The sequence below is a fragment of the Equus przewalskii genome, chromosome 7, assembly GCF_037783145.1.
Source record: "Equus przewalskii isolate Varuska chromosome 7, EquPr2, whole genome shotgun sequence".
In the NCBI taxonomy this organism is placed as follows: Eukaryota; Metazoa; Chordata; class Mammalia; order Perissodactyla; family Equidae; genus Equus; species Equus przewalskii.
The window spans coordinates 3,249,594-3,265,480 of NC_091837.1; the positions used below are offsets into that span (position 1 = coordinate 3,249,594).

The window sequence follows — 15,887 nt, forward strand, 5'->3', positions numbered from 1 at the left end:
GGCCACACCCACCACCCTCTGCAGGCTCGGGGGGTATGAGGGCCCAGCACTCAGTGGGCTGAGGGAAAAACACAGAGACTGGTGCTGTCAAGCCTTCTCCTTTCCAAAGGGCATGTTCCAGCAGTGACTGCCACAGTGAGGGCCTGCCAGGGAGCCCCCTCTTCCTCCTGGCCCTGGGATGGGATGCCTGCAGCCCCTGCTGGGTCCTGCAGCCTCAGCAGCCTCAGCCCTCCCTCAGCCTCTCCCCCCTCACTCCCAGCTAAACTCAGGCCCTGGTGTGAGAGAGCCACCTGCCCTGCTTCACTTGCCAAAGGCTCCAAAAGGCCCCGCGCCTCCCCCACCGCACTTGGCAGCAGGCTGCTGGCCTCCAGACTGCATGCCTGGGCCTGGGGCACGTCCCAGAAGGATGAAGCTCAGAGGACGGGGCTCTGCCCAAGCTGAGATGGTTATGCGTGTGCCTCAAAAGGACGCGGTAGGGACACTTATTCCAAGAGCAAACCTCTGAGAAATACCTTGCAGTGGGAAAAGAAGTCTACGCTGAAAAATGTCCTTCCCTCCAGGAATGTTAAACAGCAAGCTCTTGACAGAGCACCTCGAGTGGCTGGGTGGAGGGGGCTGTGGGCTGAGGTCAGTTCTGGACATGTATACAAACGCTGCTGTCCTACAGGCTGGCTAGAAACTCTGGTGTGGAGGCCAGCTGCAGGAGGTAGGCCCTGGGCCTAGGCTCTGCCATTTACCAGCTGTGTGACCGAGGGCAAGTCATAGCTGTGTAGGCTGCAGGGGTCTCTATACACCCTTGCAGGACTGTCACGCTGGGAGTGAGACTGCTAAGGGCTGAATTAAGCACACCATCTCCGTCTGCCCAAGCATCCTGGCATTGCCACAACTGTGAATCCACATCTGGAGATGGAAACTGTCTCCAATGACCAGAAAAGAATGCAGGGGGATGACCATCTAAAGGCTGCTTACATTTGACTTTTTTCTTTTTTAATCCTAGCTGTGAATAAGGGAGGCTTGGTGCTTTTTTTTTTTTTTTAAAGATTGGCACCTGAGCTAACAACTGTTGCCAATCTTCTTCTTTTTTTTTCCTTTCTGCTTTTTCTGTCCCAATCCCCCCAGTACATAGTTGTATATTTTAGTTGTGGGTCCTTCTAGTTATGGCATATGGGATGCTGCCTCAGCATGGCCTGATGAGTTGTGCCATGTCCACACCCAGGATCCGAACCAACGAAACCCTGGGCCACTGCAGAGGAGAGCACGACCTTAACCACTCAGCCACGGGGCTGGCCCCCGGGAGGCTTGGTTTTGACAGGGATTTATGACTGTGCTGTGGTCCTGTCAGGGCAGGACCTGGGCATCTTGTGGCTCTGTCCCCACTGGCCCACTGCATGCTTCCTGCCAGGCCCCTGGGCAAGGATACCCCACAGCTTCTCAGGTGGGAACCAGCCCCTCCCACCCGCCACCTCTTGGGCGCACACAGTCCCCAAAGACAGAGGCAGGGATGTGGACAGGGAGGCCTTTGGGACCTGGTGAAACTCAACAAAACTTGCAGAGCCCAGGAAAGGGAAGGAAGGAGAGAGCTCGGGGACAGGCGAAGAAGCCACAAGAGTTTGCTATCCTTCTTAAGACTCTTAAAAACAGGACCTTTTTTCCCTGGAGAAGTTGAACTGATTCTTTTGTTTACTCTGCTTTTGCAACTGGCCCGTAGATCATCTCAACAACGCTAAAAATAGAGCTATTGCCTCAATTCCTACTACAGCCAAGGAGCTCATATTTCCTCAATTTAAACTTTTCCCTTTTTTTCTGTCCTCTAATTCCCACTGTGATGTGACTGGGTTTCCTTTAACCCTGAGGTTAGGATGGCGCTACTGCACAGCTCCAGTGATTCTAGGAGGAGGAGATGGAGGGTGGGTGACCTGCCACAGTCACTTCCATCAAGGGTGGGGTCAGGGGCAGGATGTCCACAGCCATCAGTGACTCGGTATCATGGGGGAAGAGGAAAACCCACAACAAATCCCAGATAATTTCTTCTGAGAATCAGATGACATTGGTGTGTAGGCCACCCTTGGAGAAAATGTGGGAGGACAGCTACAGCCCTTCAGTGGCCATCCTGGTGTCCCCCCTACACAGACCCAGAACCCAGACACCAGGCAGAGACACGTGGCCCTGGGACACCAGGGCAGAGCTGAGTGCGCAGGCTGGGCTCCCCAGGCCCACCTCCACCCGCCCCATGTACTCCCTTGTCCTTATGGCCCTGCCTGTCATCCCATCAGTCCACGGGTGCCCTGGGTCATTCCTCTGCCCATCTCTGGTGCCCATGCCCTCATTGCCAGTCCCATTGCCCCTGACTTGGTTCAAAATGCCTAGAGCCTGGCTCAGGTGCCACGTTGCTCTGTGGCGAAGCCCGAGTCTCTCTATCTGTATGGAGGGGATAGTGGCACTGCCTACACCTCATGGGTTAGGTGTCAATGAGCTACTGTGTGCAGTGGAGCCCGGAGAAGCAGCGGGTTAGCAGCGTTCCCTGGCCCTGCCCCAGCCTGGCCCCTCCAGTATGTCTGTGCCAGCTGGTGTGACCTCTCAAAGAACTCCTCCACCCCAGCCATCCTGCCTTCTGAGGACGTCTACACTCTGCACCCGGCCCAGAATGGCAGGGCCCAGTGGTGTCCAGCCAGCCACCCTGTGGGCCCTCAAGCTGGCTCATGCTGCGCCCTCTATTCAGAAGCCTGTCCCCACTCTGTCCTGCAGGCACCTCCTCCAACATACCTCCTCTGCCTTTCTCACACCCTCCACTCTCCCTCAGGTTCTGGGGTCTGAGCTCCAGGAGGGGTGGGTGTTTGTTCAGGCCTGGGCAGGGGGGTCTCAGAGAGCATGTGTGCAGAAGTGACTGCAATGGTAGGGCCCAGGTTGGGGCTCAATGCCTGCCTCGGGGAGCTGGCCTCAGGCAGCGCTGGAGGGCTCAGGAGAAGGTGGGCCAAGCTCAGGAAGGCTGGGCTGTACAGTGACACTGCTATGGAAAAGCTTGTGAGGGGACCAGAGGGAAACTCTTACTGCAAAAATGGCCCCCAACCTGCATGTTTTAAGAGGCTGAGCAAGGTACTGAGGGAGGACAAAGGCCTGTGGGCAGCAGAGACAAGGACAGCCAAGCCAGGTTGCAAAGGGAGGCCCAAGGGTAGAAGTACTTACCGTGGCTTCGACAAACCCGCCCCTGGTCCCTACGTCTTTCCTCACCTACCCAGCCTGACCCAAAACCACCAGGAGCTCTGGGCTCCCATGGCCTCTGTTCACCTGATCACCTCCTCCAGGGACCTGGGTGTCCCTCAAGAATAGATCTCTCTAATGTCTTGATGGAAGATGAAACGTGCCACAAGATGACCAAGGGCTATGCAGAGTGCTTCACCACCAGGAGGTCTCAGAGCAAGGGAGGGGCAGGGGACTTGACCCCCTGAAGGACGGGGACAGGGGCGTGAGGACACAATCTGTCACTTTCACAGTCCCTCCCCATGCCCTTGGCAGACATCACTAGTGCAACAGAGAGAGCCTGGATCCGGCCCCTGAATTCCCAATGAGATGTAGCAGCTAAGGGTGCAGTCCTTACGCAGGACAGACCAGGATTTGAATCCCAGCCTGGCCACTTGCTAGCTGTGTGGTCTTGGGCCACGGCCTCAGCTTCCACACCTTGTACAGGGGGGTGACAAGGCTGGCCTCCTGCAGGGCCCTGGCAGCCATGCCACGACTGCTGGCAACTGCAGTGGCAGAAACACACTGGATCAGTGCCCTCTCCAATTCTCCCGAGTACCCAGAGCAACCAAGCACCTGGGAGAGGCCCAGGAACAGGGCCTGAAAACAGGGCTACAGGCTCTGCTGGCTAAGGGGAGGGGCCAGGCCTCTGGTCAGCCTGGTCAGCAGAGGGAAGAAAAGAGCTTTTGGTTTTCAGAGCCTTTGGCGCCCATTGGTGTCACCTTCCCCATCTGTACACGGGGATAACAACAGTACCCAAGCCTCGCAGACCTATGGAGGACAAGAGGAGGTCCCCCAAATGAAGCTCCCAGTGAGTGCTTGTAAACGGGGCTGGTCCTGCCACAGCTGCCGTGGGCTTCCCCCACCCTTGCCCCACAAGGCCAGGCTGGGCCAGGCACAGATGCTTTGGCACTTGGAGCAGGGCGGCAGCCTCCACTGTCACTACACTCTGCCTCAGGAGCACGTCTGAGGGTGGGCCTGGGGGGTCTACCATAGAGGGGAGACCCAACTCAGCTAGCTGGCCACTTGAGGCCATGCCAACACTGGCCTGGTGCCCAAGCCAGTTAACAGTGCAGTCCTGGCCCCCAGGAGTGACCCTGGTCTATACCATGGCATAGCTACTAAGCCCAGCCCCCCATCAACCTGGAATCCTGGCCTCAAGTCCTGGGACAGGGCTAGATGCCCATGTCCCCCTGTCCACTGCCACTCTATCCTCCCCATCCAGCCAGTGGGCCATTCGGGCAACACACCCGCTTGGGAGCAGCTGGGCCAATCCCATGTAGGAGCCAGTGGGTCCCTGGCTTTCTGCCCTTCCTCGCTCACATGAGGCTGCTGGATACCACCCACGGGTTTCAGCACTAGACAGAGTGTGGCTCACATCCTTCCTCCAGCACCAACCGGTTGTGGGACTTCAGCCAAGGCACCCTACCTCCTGGCACCTCCATGAAATGGGGCTAATAATCCAGCCTTGTGGGTTGGCCTGTGGACCCCGGACTTTGCTGACAACGCAGCTAGCCCAGGGCCTGGGTTTAATAGCAGGGCAACATGCTCCTTGAGGTGTGGGCAGAGGGACAAGCAGAGGTGGAATGTGAACTGGTCACAACTGGTCCTGAGGGAGACAAGGTGACATGGGACCGACTTCAGGAAAGGTGTGGGTCTGTTGCCAACTGGGCCCTTCCTATCCCAATGTTCCCTGGCCCTTACTAGAGAGGGCAAGTGAGACTCAGAGCTGGAGATGCTGCACTGGGGCACCCTGCAGGCAGTGTGGGGTATAACTAACTGGGTGGGGACCAACACCTCATCCCTGGATCATGCGTTGGTCTTCGCTGAGTCAGCCTGCAAAAGGCCCTGAACTTTGGGCATCTATGGGTGGGCAAAGTGACTCAGCCCCAGGGGTGGATGCCAGCAAGGCAGGGGCTGCCTGTAGGCCCACCAGGCATGGTGTCTCTCGGGAGCTGAAAGGGTGGTGGGAGAGAAGAGCCAAGTGTGGCCCTGCAACAGGAGGCGATGTCTGGGACACACACCTCAGGGCATGGCCAGGACTGGGCTCCTGGGCACTGAAGCTAGGATGGTATCTGTTCTCCCTTGCTCTGGGGCTGCTGTTTCCTAGTTAACCTTGTCCCAGCGAACTCTCAAGGGTGGGAGGAATTCACAATCACTAGGAATGCCCCACATGCAGGGCAATGTGCCAGGGAGATGTGCTGGGAGGGTGATGGCAATGCTGTTCTAGATGAGGTCCCTACCTGGGGGTGCCTGGATGTGCTAGGATCCAGAGGCTGTGCCCTGCCTGGCACCACCAGCCTCCATCTGGACCACCAGCTCTCTCCCGAGGCAGAGGGGCAGTGGCTGAGGCCTGGCCTGTACATGGGCACCATCTTGGGCTAGGCCGTGTGCTGGGCTCAAAGGCTGGGATGCCCACCAGTCTCTGCAAAGGCCCCCGCTTGGGAGGTGAGCCTGCTGTGCTTGCTGCCCCCCACACCTGGCAACTGCTCACTGGTCAGGGGAGGGAGACTCCCCGAAAATCACACAGCCGACTGGCAGCGAGTCAGAGTTGAATAGGTGTGAGTGATTCTGCCAAGAAGGTTGGGTTGCCAGGGGCCTTAGAGACTTTCCCTTCTTCCCCTCAGCTCTGGCAGGTGGCCCACCCTGCAGCTGGCTGCCCAACCAGTGGGGGCCCTTCCTCTCACCTCAGGGCCCTCAGTGAGTGCTCAGGCTCCAAGGCTGGGGGCTACACAGCACAAATGCTTAAAGAAACACAGACAGCTCATGCTGACTGTATCTTCCATCAGTTCAAGCAACACAGAGTCAGGACAAACAGAACCTCCGGGCCCGTGTGGCGGCTGCCAGTTAGGAACATGTGCCTGAGCCTGGGCAGACAAAGGGACTCGCCATGGGCGTAGGAAGGGGCTCAGCCTCCCTGCTCACCACAGATGGACCAAAATGAGAGTCATCTGTGGCTCTGAATGCCAGGAGGAGGCAGAGCAGTGGCTAGTGGGAGAGAACCTGGCCCGGCTCTGCAGACACCTGGCAATGTATGGCAGCATTGAGTATAGAGGGCTTGTGACCTGGCCTCCATTTCCAGGCACTCGGCCTGGACACTCTCGCACAGGAGAGGAAGGTGACCGTGGAAGGCAGGATTTTTGTCCTAGTCAAGAATTGGAAGTCACCTATCCACCGGGAAGATGGCATGGAGATAAGCCATAGGACAGTCAGACAGCAGAGCACTATGCAGCAGTGACCAAGAAGAAGCAAGCACGACTTGAACCCACAGCCACCAATGGCTGAGGCAGGCTGTGCAGAAAGAACACCATGTGGCAAGCAGGGATGGCCATGTCCCGTCTCAGACTGCCTACTTGAGCCTCTGAAGGGCCCTGGTCAGGTAAGAACTGGAGCTCCCAGCATCCCCACTCCAGCCATGTCCCTTCTGGTACCAGCACTACCCTCCTGAAGCACCACCAGTGTCCACAGATAAGCCCCAACGCCCCCTGCAGGATGATTTGTGGTCTTAAGGGTGAGTTGCGTGATGTGCCAAGAGTGATCCAAGGGCTCCTGTCCACCTGTTGTGACCACCTTGCCTGTGGTCAGCCCTGTGCCCTGTGTGGGGCCAAGTAAGAGGCATTGTGGCTGGGAGTCAAGTCCACCCGAGCCCAAAGTCTGTGCTCTTTTCAGTGATTCTGGGGCCCAGGGACCCACCCCTGGGTGCCGCTGGCCACAGGCTGCTTGCCTGAGCTGCAGACCCCCAGGTGGAGTGGGAGTGGCTGTGGAGGGGGCACCATGGCAGGGCAGCCACGTTGCAGCAGGCCAGCACTTCTGCTGTACTCCCTCAAACACAGCCTCAGATGAAGGAAGCTGGGCCCTCGGCTCCCTTTGCTTCTTTCACGGTGGCTGGAAACTGGGTTGAAACAAGAAAAAATCCTGTCTGCTAAAATAGCAAACATTTTGGGGAAGGAGGGAGAGCCAGCTCTGGCTCGGTTACTATGGGAACATTTCTGAATCAACTACAAGAGAGAGAGAAGTCCACCCTGGACAGATGAGCCCAGCTCCAGCCCACGCAAGCCCACCTGCCCAGAGGTGCACACACCTGCACAGGAAGCTGTGGAAGCTTCTGGGCATGTGGAGAAGAGCCCTTGGCTTCCAAGGTGTGCTCAGTGCCTGCTTTTCTGGCCCCCTATGCCCAGGGAGGGATAGCTCCCTGGCTCCCTCTCTCTGCAGCCCCCTTGGGGATGGTACTAGCTCAGGAGGGCTCCTACACCCCTTGGCCGAACCCTGGCCTCACTGCCTCCCACCCCAAGCCTCCATGTCTGCCCTGGGCCCCCAGCTCTGCACAGTCAGCTTGAGGAGCTGCCCCTGACTGGCCTGGCCACATGCCTTCTGCCAGTCCCCCCCAATGCTCTGAAAGGACAGGCACCAGGGCCCGGGCCAGGCCCTACCAGGGCAGGGAGGGCCACAGGACCCCAACCAACAACACCTAACAACTCCAGCTGTGTCATGGCAAAGACCAGGCTTCTGTCTGGTGCGAGAGGGCTGGGGTAATGGGGCATTCAGCGGGGACTCCAGCCTGCCCTGGAGCATGAGCAACGGCCCAGAGCTCCAACCTGCTTGGCAGACAGCCCACACGCAGGGATTTTCCACAGAGGAAAGGGGCGGGCTGGGAGCTGTTCCCTCTCAGTCAAGTTGTGCAACGGTGGACTGGAGATGCACCAAGTTCACTTCTCTCTCTCTCAAATGCTCGCCCAATCACACCGCTGGGCCCTGCTACACGCCATGCATCTTCCACTGCAGGGCTCCAGCCAGCTGTGGGGTAGGCCCCATGTGCAAGGAGGTCCTGTCAAGAAAGCTGACCAGGGTCTTGCCCAGTGGCATAGTGGTTGAGTTTGCGAGCTCCACTTCGGCGGCCCAGGGTTCGCAGGTTTGGATCCCAGGCATGGACCTACGAACCGCTTATCCAGCCACGCTGTGGCAGGCATCCCACATACGAAATAGAGAAAGACAAGCACAGATATTAGCTCAGGGCCAATCTTCCACACCAAAAAAGAAAGAAAGAAAGAAAGCTGACCAGAGCTCCAGGTCACACTCACATGCCCTTCAGCACCCATCCGTCATGCTCCCCAGGAAGGCTCAGCCTGCACTGCCTCAGGCATGGTCCAGCCTTGATGAGCTCCCCCGAGGGTGCCTCCAACTCTGGCCTCCCTCTCCTGCCCTCTTCCTGGCTGAGCTGCACCCACTGCACCTGTGGGGGCCCCGCTTCCAGCCCACCTGGGCTCTTTGAGGGTTCCCCGTCTCTCCCACAAAGGGACGTGTGTGTGGGGCTCTACTGCAAGCCTTCGAGTGTCCTGTGACAGGGGCCCCACGACCAAGAGAACGTGCTGGGAGCCCATCTGTTAAGGGAGAAGACATGAATGGAAATCATCCCCAAATACTCAGTGAGCACCTCCTCTGGACCAGGCTGGGACAGGCCAGGGACTTTAAGAGGAACAGGCAACAGCAAAGAGACGCACACACAGGGGGGCCCACCACAGCCCACTTGTGAGCACAAAGATGGGCCCCATGTTCACGCCCACCTGAGGAGACTGTGGCCCTGTGCACGACACAATACTGGGAGCAGCTGCAAAGAGCACTTCTTATGGGGAAACTTCTCCAAGGCCTAGTGTCAGTGAAAAAAGCAAGGTGTGGAGAAGCACCCCCCCACACACACACCTTAAAGCTGCATGGCAAACTTGTCTGATTTTGTACACACACACCTGAGGAAAGAGAACAGCCTGTCTGCTCAGAGAAGTACCTCTGAGAAGGGCACGGCACCTGGTGGGGACAAACCAGGGGTCTGGGCTCTGCTTTGTATCTGGACTGTCTGCAGTGACATTGTGGTCCTATGTAACCTATGTTAAAAATAATAGAAGGGTTCCATAGCCCAGGCCCTGAGGATGAGTGGCGCTGCCCCAACAGCTCCATGAGTGACACGAAGGGTGGGTGGCCCAAGAGAGTGGGGGCTTAGAGGGATGGCAGTCAGGGTGCCTGATGACCCTGCCCTCGCCCTCCCTGTACCTCCTCACAAGGGCCAGTCCCACTACTCCCAGGCCAAGGCAGTAAACCCCAGTGCACACCAGAAGGGAGAAGTGCCAGCCTGCTCATGGCAATCTGTCAGAGATAGGACAGCCCGTGCCATTAGAGACACAGCCCCATCCCAGCCGTCAGCCAAGGCTGCCCTAAATGCTCCTCCACACACATTGGAGGAAGTGATCTCCACACACTTGGTAGAATCGGGGGGACAGGCTCACGTGTTGAGAGCATGCAGGTCAGCACTTCCTGATGCGCTGAGTGCAAGGCACGGCCGGAGGAGGTGTCCACCCTGAGGGTCCACCTGCAGCAGCGGGGAGGACAGGGAGGGGTGGGCTCGGCAACGGCCATGCTGTCACCAACCAGCTGGGGACATCTGTCCCTTGGGTATTTTGTAAATGGGGGTGTGAGTGTGTCTGTCCTCTGCCTAGAGGTTAACCTTTTGGGCTCAAGGAGCATCAGAAGCCCCAACCCATCTCCAAAGACAGAAGCTGAGAAAGCAGAGGTGGCCAGGACGTGGGCTGGGAGAGGGCCCTGAGGATGATAAAAGCAGGGGGTCACTGGGAAGCACCGATGGACAAACAGCTGCCCCAGAAGAGGCAGAACCACCCAAAACATCCTGTCCAGCCTGGGGTGGCCGGTATCTGCAGGGCCTCCGGCTTCAGGGAGGCAGTGCCCATGTGCCAGGCCCACCCAGGGCTCTGCGGCTTTCCTCCCACATGTACAGCCTGACTGCCTTTCTGCAGGTCATTTTCTGGAAGGTCCCGGAAACCACAGGAAGAGCTGCAGGGAGGAAGCCCAGCGAGGAAGGGGCCTGGAGCACCCAGCCAACAGCTTGGATGTACTCAGCGGGGAGCAGACATCTGGGCTGCCAGTCTCCTAAACTTCCTCACTAGGAAGGCTGGGTGCTTCCCCCAGGGAAAGAACAGGGGGCTGGGTCTCTCCTGCCAGCATCACTGCACGGTCTGTAAGGGAAAAGCACCAACACTGGCAGAGGGGATTGGGAGGGAAACTGTCTTCCTGAGCTCCTATCATATGCCAGATCCCGAGTTAGGGACATTACCCCATTATCTAACTTGATCCCTACAATTACTCTTCAAGGCAGGTAATAGGAGCCCGTTTTACAAGAAAAGTAGCCCAGGAGCTCAGGGAAACTAAGCTGCTTGCCTGGCTCTAACTTTGATTTAGCAACGTCAAAAAAAAGGTTTGCAAAGCACTAAGAAAGGGCCCATTTCATTAATATACAAAGAGTTCTTATAAATCAATAAGAAAGGAACCAATAATCAAATAGGAAAATGAACATGAGTATAGAAACTGCACAGAAGAAGAAATTAAAACTGCTAACCTGATGTCATGATCAATCTCACTCATAAGGAATGAAACACAATGACATTTTTCACCTACTGAAAAGCAAAGATGAAACAGCTCAATAATACAGAGTGCTGATGAGGTCTGAAAAAATAAGGGCTGAGGTTGGGAGTGTGGGCTGATCTTTGGAGGGTAGTATCTACTAAACCTTTAAAGGCATCACAAACCCTTTGACCTGGGAATTGTCTCTAGGATCTCACCCTATGAATGGATTCCCACATATGTGCAAAGATGTATTTACAGAGTGTTGTTTGTAATAACAAAAGACTGGAAACAATCTAAATGCCCATCAATAGGGGATGGGTATGAAAATTGTAACACATCCATATGTTGGGAGTACTATGCAGCTATTAAAAAGAACAAGCAAGTCCTAAAACATTCTCTAAGATATACTCTTACGTAAAAAAAAAAAAACAAGGGGCAGAACCATGTGTCCTTTGTCCTTTGGGTACTGACTTTTGTGTGCTGACTTTTCAATGGGCAGAAACCCTCTGGAAGGACACATGCAGGATGAGGAACAGCAGCTGCTACAGGTAAGTGGGTGTCTGGGAGCTTCTCTTTCAATGCAAACCCCTTGGTATCATGCAGACTCATTACAGATTACATCTCCTACTTGTCCATGAAATACCCACAGAGAAATACCCAGGATCCAGAACCCCTGCTTGGTCCCCAGAAGGTCACAGCCTGGGAGAGGAGAAGAACTATGGGTCCAGTCACCCTGCCACCTGGCCGGCTCTCTCTGGGGACCTCACCCTGCCCACGTGCCTCAAGAACCAGCCTCTGCCACACTCCTCCAAACCCAAGACCTGCCCTCCTTGGCTCCTGTCCAGGCCAATCCTGCCCTTCAGTTTCCCTACACGTACAGGGAATCAGAGAAAATACAGAAGAAATCAAAGCTCAGAGGGTCTGTGTGACTTGCTGAAGCCAGCTAGCTGTGAGCCGGCCATGCTGGGAGGGGTGGCAGAGGATGGGTGAGGACTTGGAGGTGGAGTGGAGTGAGCAGCAGCTGTCTCTGTACAGGGCAGAGTGAATGAGGGAGGCCTGGGCATGGGCGGAGGGGCCAGGAGGGACAGATGTGGGCCCTTGAGGGCCTCAGGGACAGGAGGCAGATGGGCCTTGGTGATGGGCCATGTCCTGCTCAAGCAGTGGGTTTCCACCTGGCATGGAATGTCAGGGCTAGAAGAGCACCTCAAGCCCAGCAGTGGCCAAATTTGCTTTTTAAGCAGTAGATCCAGCTCCGATCAGACTCTCCAGGTACCCAAGACCAGCATGCAGAGCCACTCCAGGGAAAGCGGGGTTGTGGACCCAGAGCCCCTCACCACTGCCTGCTGTGGCCCCACAATACCTGGGGCTCCACAGAATGCACTGAGCTTGTCCATGCCTCTCCCCACAGATGGGCAAACTGGTGCCCAAAGAGGGCAGCGACTTGCCAGAAGTCACTTGGCAAGCATGGCCCGATCCCCAAGTCTGGCGCACACTCAACTGCGCCACCATGCTTGCCCTGTGGGGATGCTGCAAACCCGTGGTCCTGGGAACGCCCACCCAGGGGGTCCATGCGCACATCGCACGCCTTCAGTGAAAAGCAGTGGCGGCAAGCAGCCTCAGAAATCAACAAGGCAAAGTACTCACGTTGAAGAAATTGGTCTTGTTCCTCTCGCAGAAGAGCCCCTGTGCCGGCATGTGCTGCAGCTGTTGCCAAGGGATACTGCTGCCTAGCAACACGTCGCGGGCCCACTGGAGGTTCTGGGGAAACAAGAAGTAGGTTGGAAGTGAGTGTGTGGGCAGCTCACGGCACCCACGGGGAAGGGAGGCAGTCCCCTCCTTCCTGGCTGCAGTGGCAAAACGGTGATGAGCAGTAGCTCCTGCAGACATCCATCCTGCAGCTCTGGGCAGCTCTGGCAGCCGGCTCTGATCACCGGGCTGTGGGGTACATTTCCAGAACTGATTTCTCACCTAGCACAGCTGACAGGAAAGCGTGGCCTCAGACTGCCTGAAGAGGGCACAAACAGGGACCCCTTACCCTGACCAAGCTTGCAAAGCTGCTGCATGGACCCAGTGCCCTGTCTTTTGTCAGGGGGACCTCCACTGGCCCAAACGGTCAGCCATGACTTGTCGGGACATCAGCAGTGCTCCTTATCACAGCCAGTGACACAGTGGCCTCAGGCTTGGTAGAAGGGAGGCCCTGCAGAATGCTAGCGGCTCACGTGCTTGGGGGTAGAGGGAGCTCTGTCCACAGTGTTCAGGCCAATGCTCTCTGGGCAATGATGCCTCTTGGTGGAACCCAGGCCTTGGGGCCTGGCAGGTGGGAACAAGAGCCTGCTAGCCCAGGTGGGGCCGGGAGGCAGGTTGAGAGGCTGGGCATGGGCTTGGCTGCCTTGGCCTTCTCTGGGGCCTTCTCACTGACCCAGGGAGCAGCCCTTCCCTACCAGCTGCCTGGCCAGCCAGCTTCCCCTCAGGTCTTCACCACAGTGGTTCCCACGGCCAGGACCAGTGCTAAGCACCCCGCATGCAGTATCTCACCCCGCCTTAGTGCTATCCTACACGGGAGGCCAGCAGGGGGCAGAGCTGGGACTGGAACTGGGGACTGCACAATGCCAGACCCTCATCTTTTCCACAATGCCCACCCTCCCCCTCACTTCCTTGCTCCAGGGAGACAGGCCTTCATCACCTCACATCCCAATTGCTGTGAACGCCCTCTCACTTCTCATCCTTGCAAGCCTGTCCCACCTGCTCCCATTCTGCTCACTACCAGTCAGGCTGAACTTATGAAATAGTTCCCCTTGTTGCAACTTCAGGCAAAAGTGCAAACCCCAGCTCCCTGGCTTGTTGGCTGGGGCCTCCCACTGGTCTGCCTCTGAGCCTCTGCTCCCACCACTGCACAGAGGGACACGCCCCAGAGGGCTGCTGTGCATCCAGCACCAGGCAGGACCCTGCAGCCGAGTGGCAGTAGGGCACACAGAAATGAAGATCCCTCTGGGACAGGGACAGGTGCGGTTTCAAGCACACATCTCCCAGATGACACAGTCACAGCAGACAAAGCTGGATCTTCCATGGAAGGCCGAGGGAGAGATGCATCTCCTAGGGGAAGCCTGGAAGATTAAGCCTAACATTGACTCCAAGGCTCATTTTCTACAGGGGCATGGCCTGGCTCTGAGAGCGGCCCAAGGCTGAGGCCCTGTAAAGTTGCCCAGCAGGGCTACAGCCTGGCCTGCTCTACGCAGGCTCCACATAGGCCGGGGGCTAGACGGCCATGGGTGCCGCAGCACACCAGGAGAGCAGGGACAGCCACAGCTGGATGAGAGGGCACATGCCGTCCAGAGTCCTCTGTGTGGCTGACTGCTTTAGCCTGACTCAGGAGGCTTAATTTCTTACTCAGAGTCCAACACATTGACCTGCTGAGATCCGCAGCAGATCGGGACTGCCTTTCTTATAGACTCCAACTGAAAGAGCAAGGGGAGTCGGGGTAGGAATCGTGCCAAGGGCTGTGGGGGGCTGCTCTTGCCGAGGCTCAGCGGCTATGAGGGAGTGGCAGCTGCAGTGTGCTAAGACATTTTTGCTCCAGGACTCACAGGCCTTTCCAGGGCCTTGGGACTGATGCTGCAGCAGTTCTGGGTGAACAACGAGGCTTCCTGCTAGCCAAGGCGCCCCTGTTTGTCCCAACCTGGGGAGAGGCAGAAGTGGGCAGAAAGGGGCTACCTGGACAGAAAGAGTCTCAGATCTCGAGCAGGCTCCCGTAATCAGGAGCACAGGGGCTACTCTACTCCTCACTCAAAAAGAGCAACTATCCAGCCTCAGCCCTCAACTTTCGAGCTCCAACGCACCAGGGCGCTCAACTTGCAGTTCACATCCACATGCCCCAGCAGTGTCCAGCAGTCTGGCTCAGGGAGCCCGCCTCCCAGACCAGTCCATGAGGAAGCCTCCTGAGCCAGTTACAAGTCCTGGCCCGAGGCTTTCTGGTGCCTGCCTGCCCTTTTCCACACACCCCTGCTCCACAGCAGACCAGGGGAGGGAGGGTCGGCCAAAGAGAAATTGAGCGCAGAGAGGGGAAACAGGGTGGGGTGGGCGCACTTCATTACAAGGAATAAATCCAACTCAGGTTAGCTCAAGCTGGCTCCTCGGTGCCCTGGGACTCAGGGGATCTTAAGAGAAGGTCAAGCCTCAGGCCTCAGGCAGGCAGGGCGGCAGCTCAGGAAGCCCAGGAGAGAGGTTCACGATCTGCGTCAGTGCTTAGCCATGACCCCTTGGTCTTAGTGCCACTTGGTTCAAAGCCTCTCCTGAGGGAGATCTGAGAGGCTCAGCCCAAGCACGAGTCCACTGTCGGTCTAATCAGCCACGAGTGGACCCTGAGAGGAGGGGGTATGGGACAGGTGACCACTACCTACACTTCAAATATGACAGGTGAGCTCATCTGACCATGACCATGGAGGCAAGGCACAAAGGAGACCCACCTCAAGTCCAGCCTGAGGAGGCTGAGGAGGCTTCCAGAGGAAGTGACACCTGAGCTGTGGTTTGCACGGGGCTGGAGGACTCACTGAGGCAAGAGGCCAGACAGGTAGGGCAGACAGGCCCCAGCCGAGGCGGTGGGGAGCCCAAATGTGGCTGCCTGCAAGGCCAGTGGGGAGCCAGGAGGCTGCGAGGCAGGGGAGGACCTGCTCTGACCACAGGCCGAGGGGCCACCCAGGGATCTGAGTCTGTGGATGCCCTTCCCTCCTCTCTGGCCCCAGGCCAACTTCTCCAGCTGAGTGACCCTGGGAGACCCAGGGCACAGGCTTGACCTGTACTGCACAGGCTGCCTCAGAGAAGCTACCCCAGAGCCATGACCCTAAAGCCTCTTCTGGGGGAAGTGTCTGGGTGACCTCTTTAAGTAGCAGTGGTTTGTGGGGGCGGGGCATGGGGAAAACAAGGCTTGAAGAAGCATCTCCATGGTGGCCACCATTTTCATAAGAACATTGAGAAAATAAAGCCAACAAAGACTTCCAAGTAGCTGGGGACAAATAAGAGAGTAGTGCCGAGGCCAGGGCAGAGAGTGGGAGACCCTGCTTCCCTGAGCCAGGTGCCTTGTTCCAGCCCCCAAGGCTGTGGGGACAGGAATGCACATCCCTCTATGGCTTCTGTGTCTGCCACCACCCTGCAGCTTCTCCAATGACCCCAGCACACAGGGCCCTTCTCACCCGGAAGGTTGGGCAGAGCATGGAGGACCAGGGAGGAGGCTGTGGGAGATGCCCAGG

General features: G+C 57.2%; 1 protein-coding gene across 6 annotated transcripts in view; it reads right to left on the reverse strand.

Moving 5' to 3' along the window:
- Positions 1 to 15,887, reverse strand: part of CABIN1 (calcineurin binding protein 1) — a 149,658-nt gene that overhangs the window by 35,708 nt on the left and 98,063 nt on the right. For all 6 annotated transcript variants that reach the window (XR_011542181.1, XM_070628269.1, XM_070628267.1 and 3 more), the window contains exon 30: positions 12,289 to 12,402. Coding sequence is in view for 5 of the 6 variants with exons in the window: in XM_070628269.1 (XP_070484370.1) it covers positions 12,289 to 12,402 (114 nt within the window). In the remaining variant the exon portion in view is untranslated. The remainder of the gene's footprint in view (positions 1 to 12,288; positions 12,403 to 15,887) is intronic.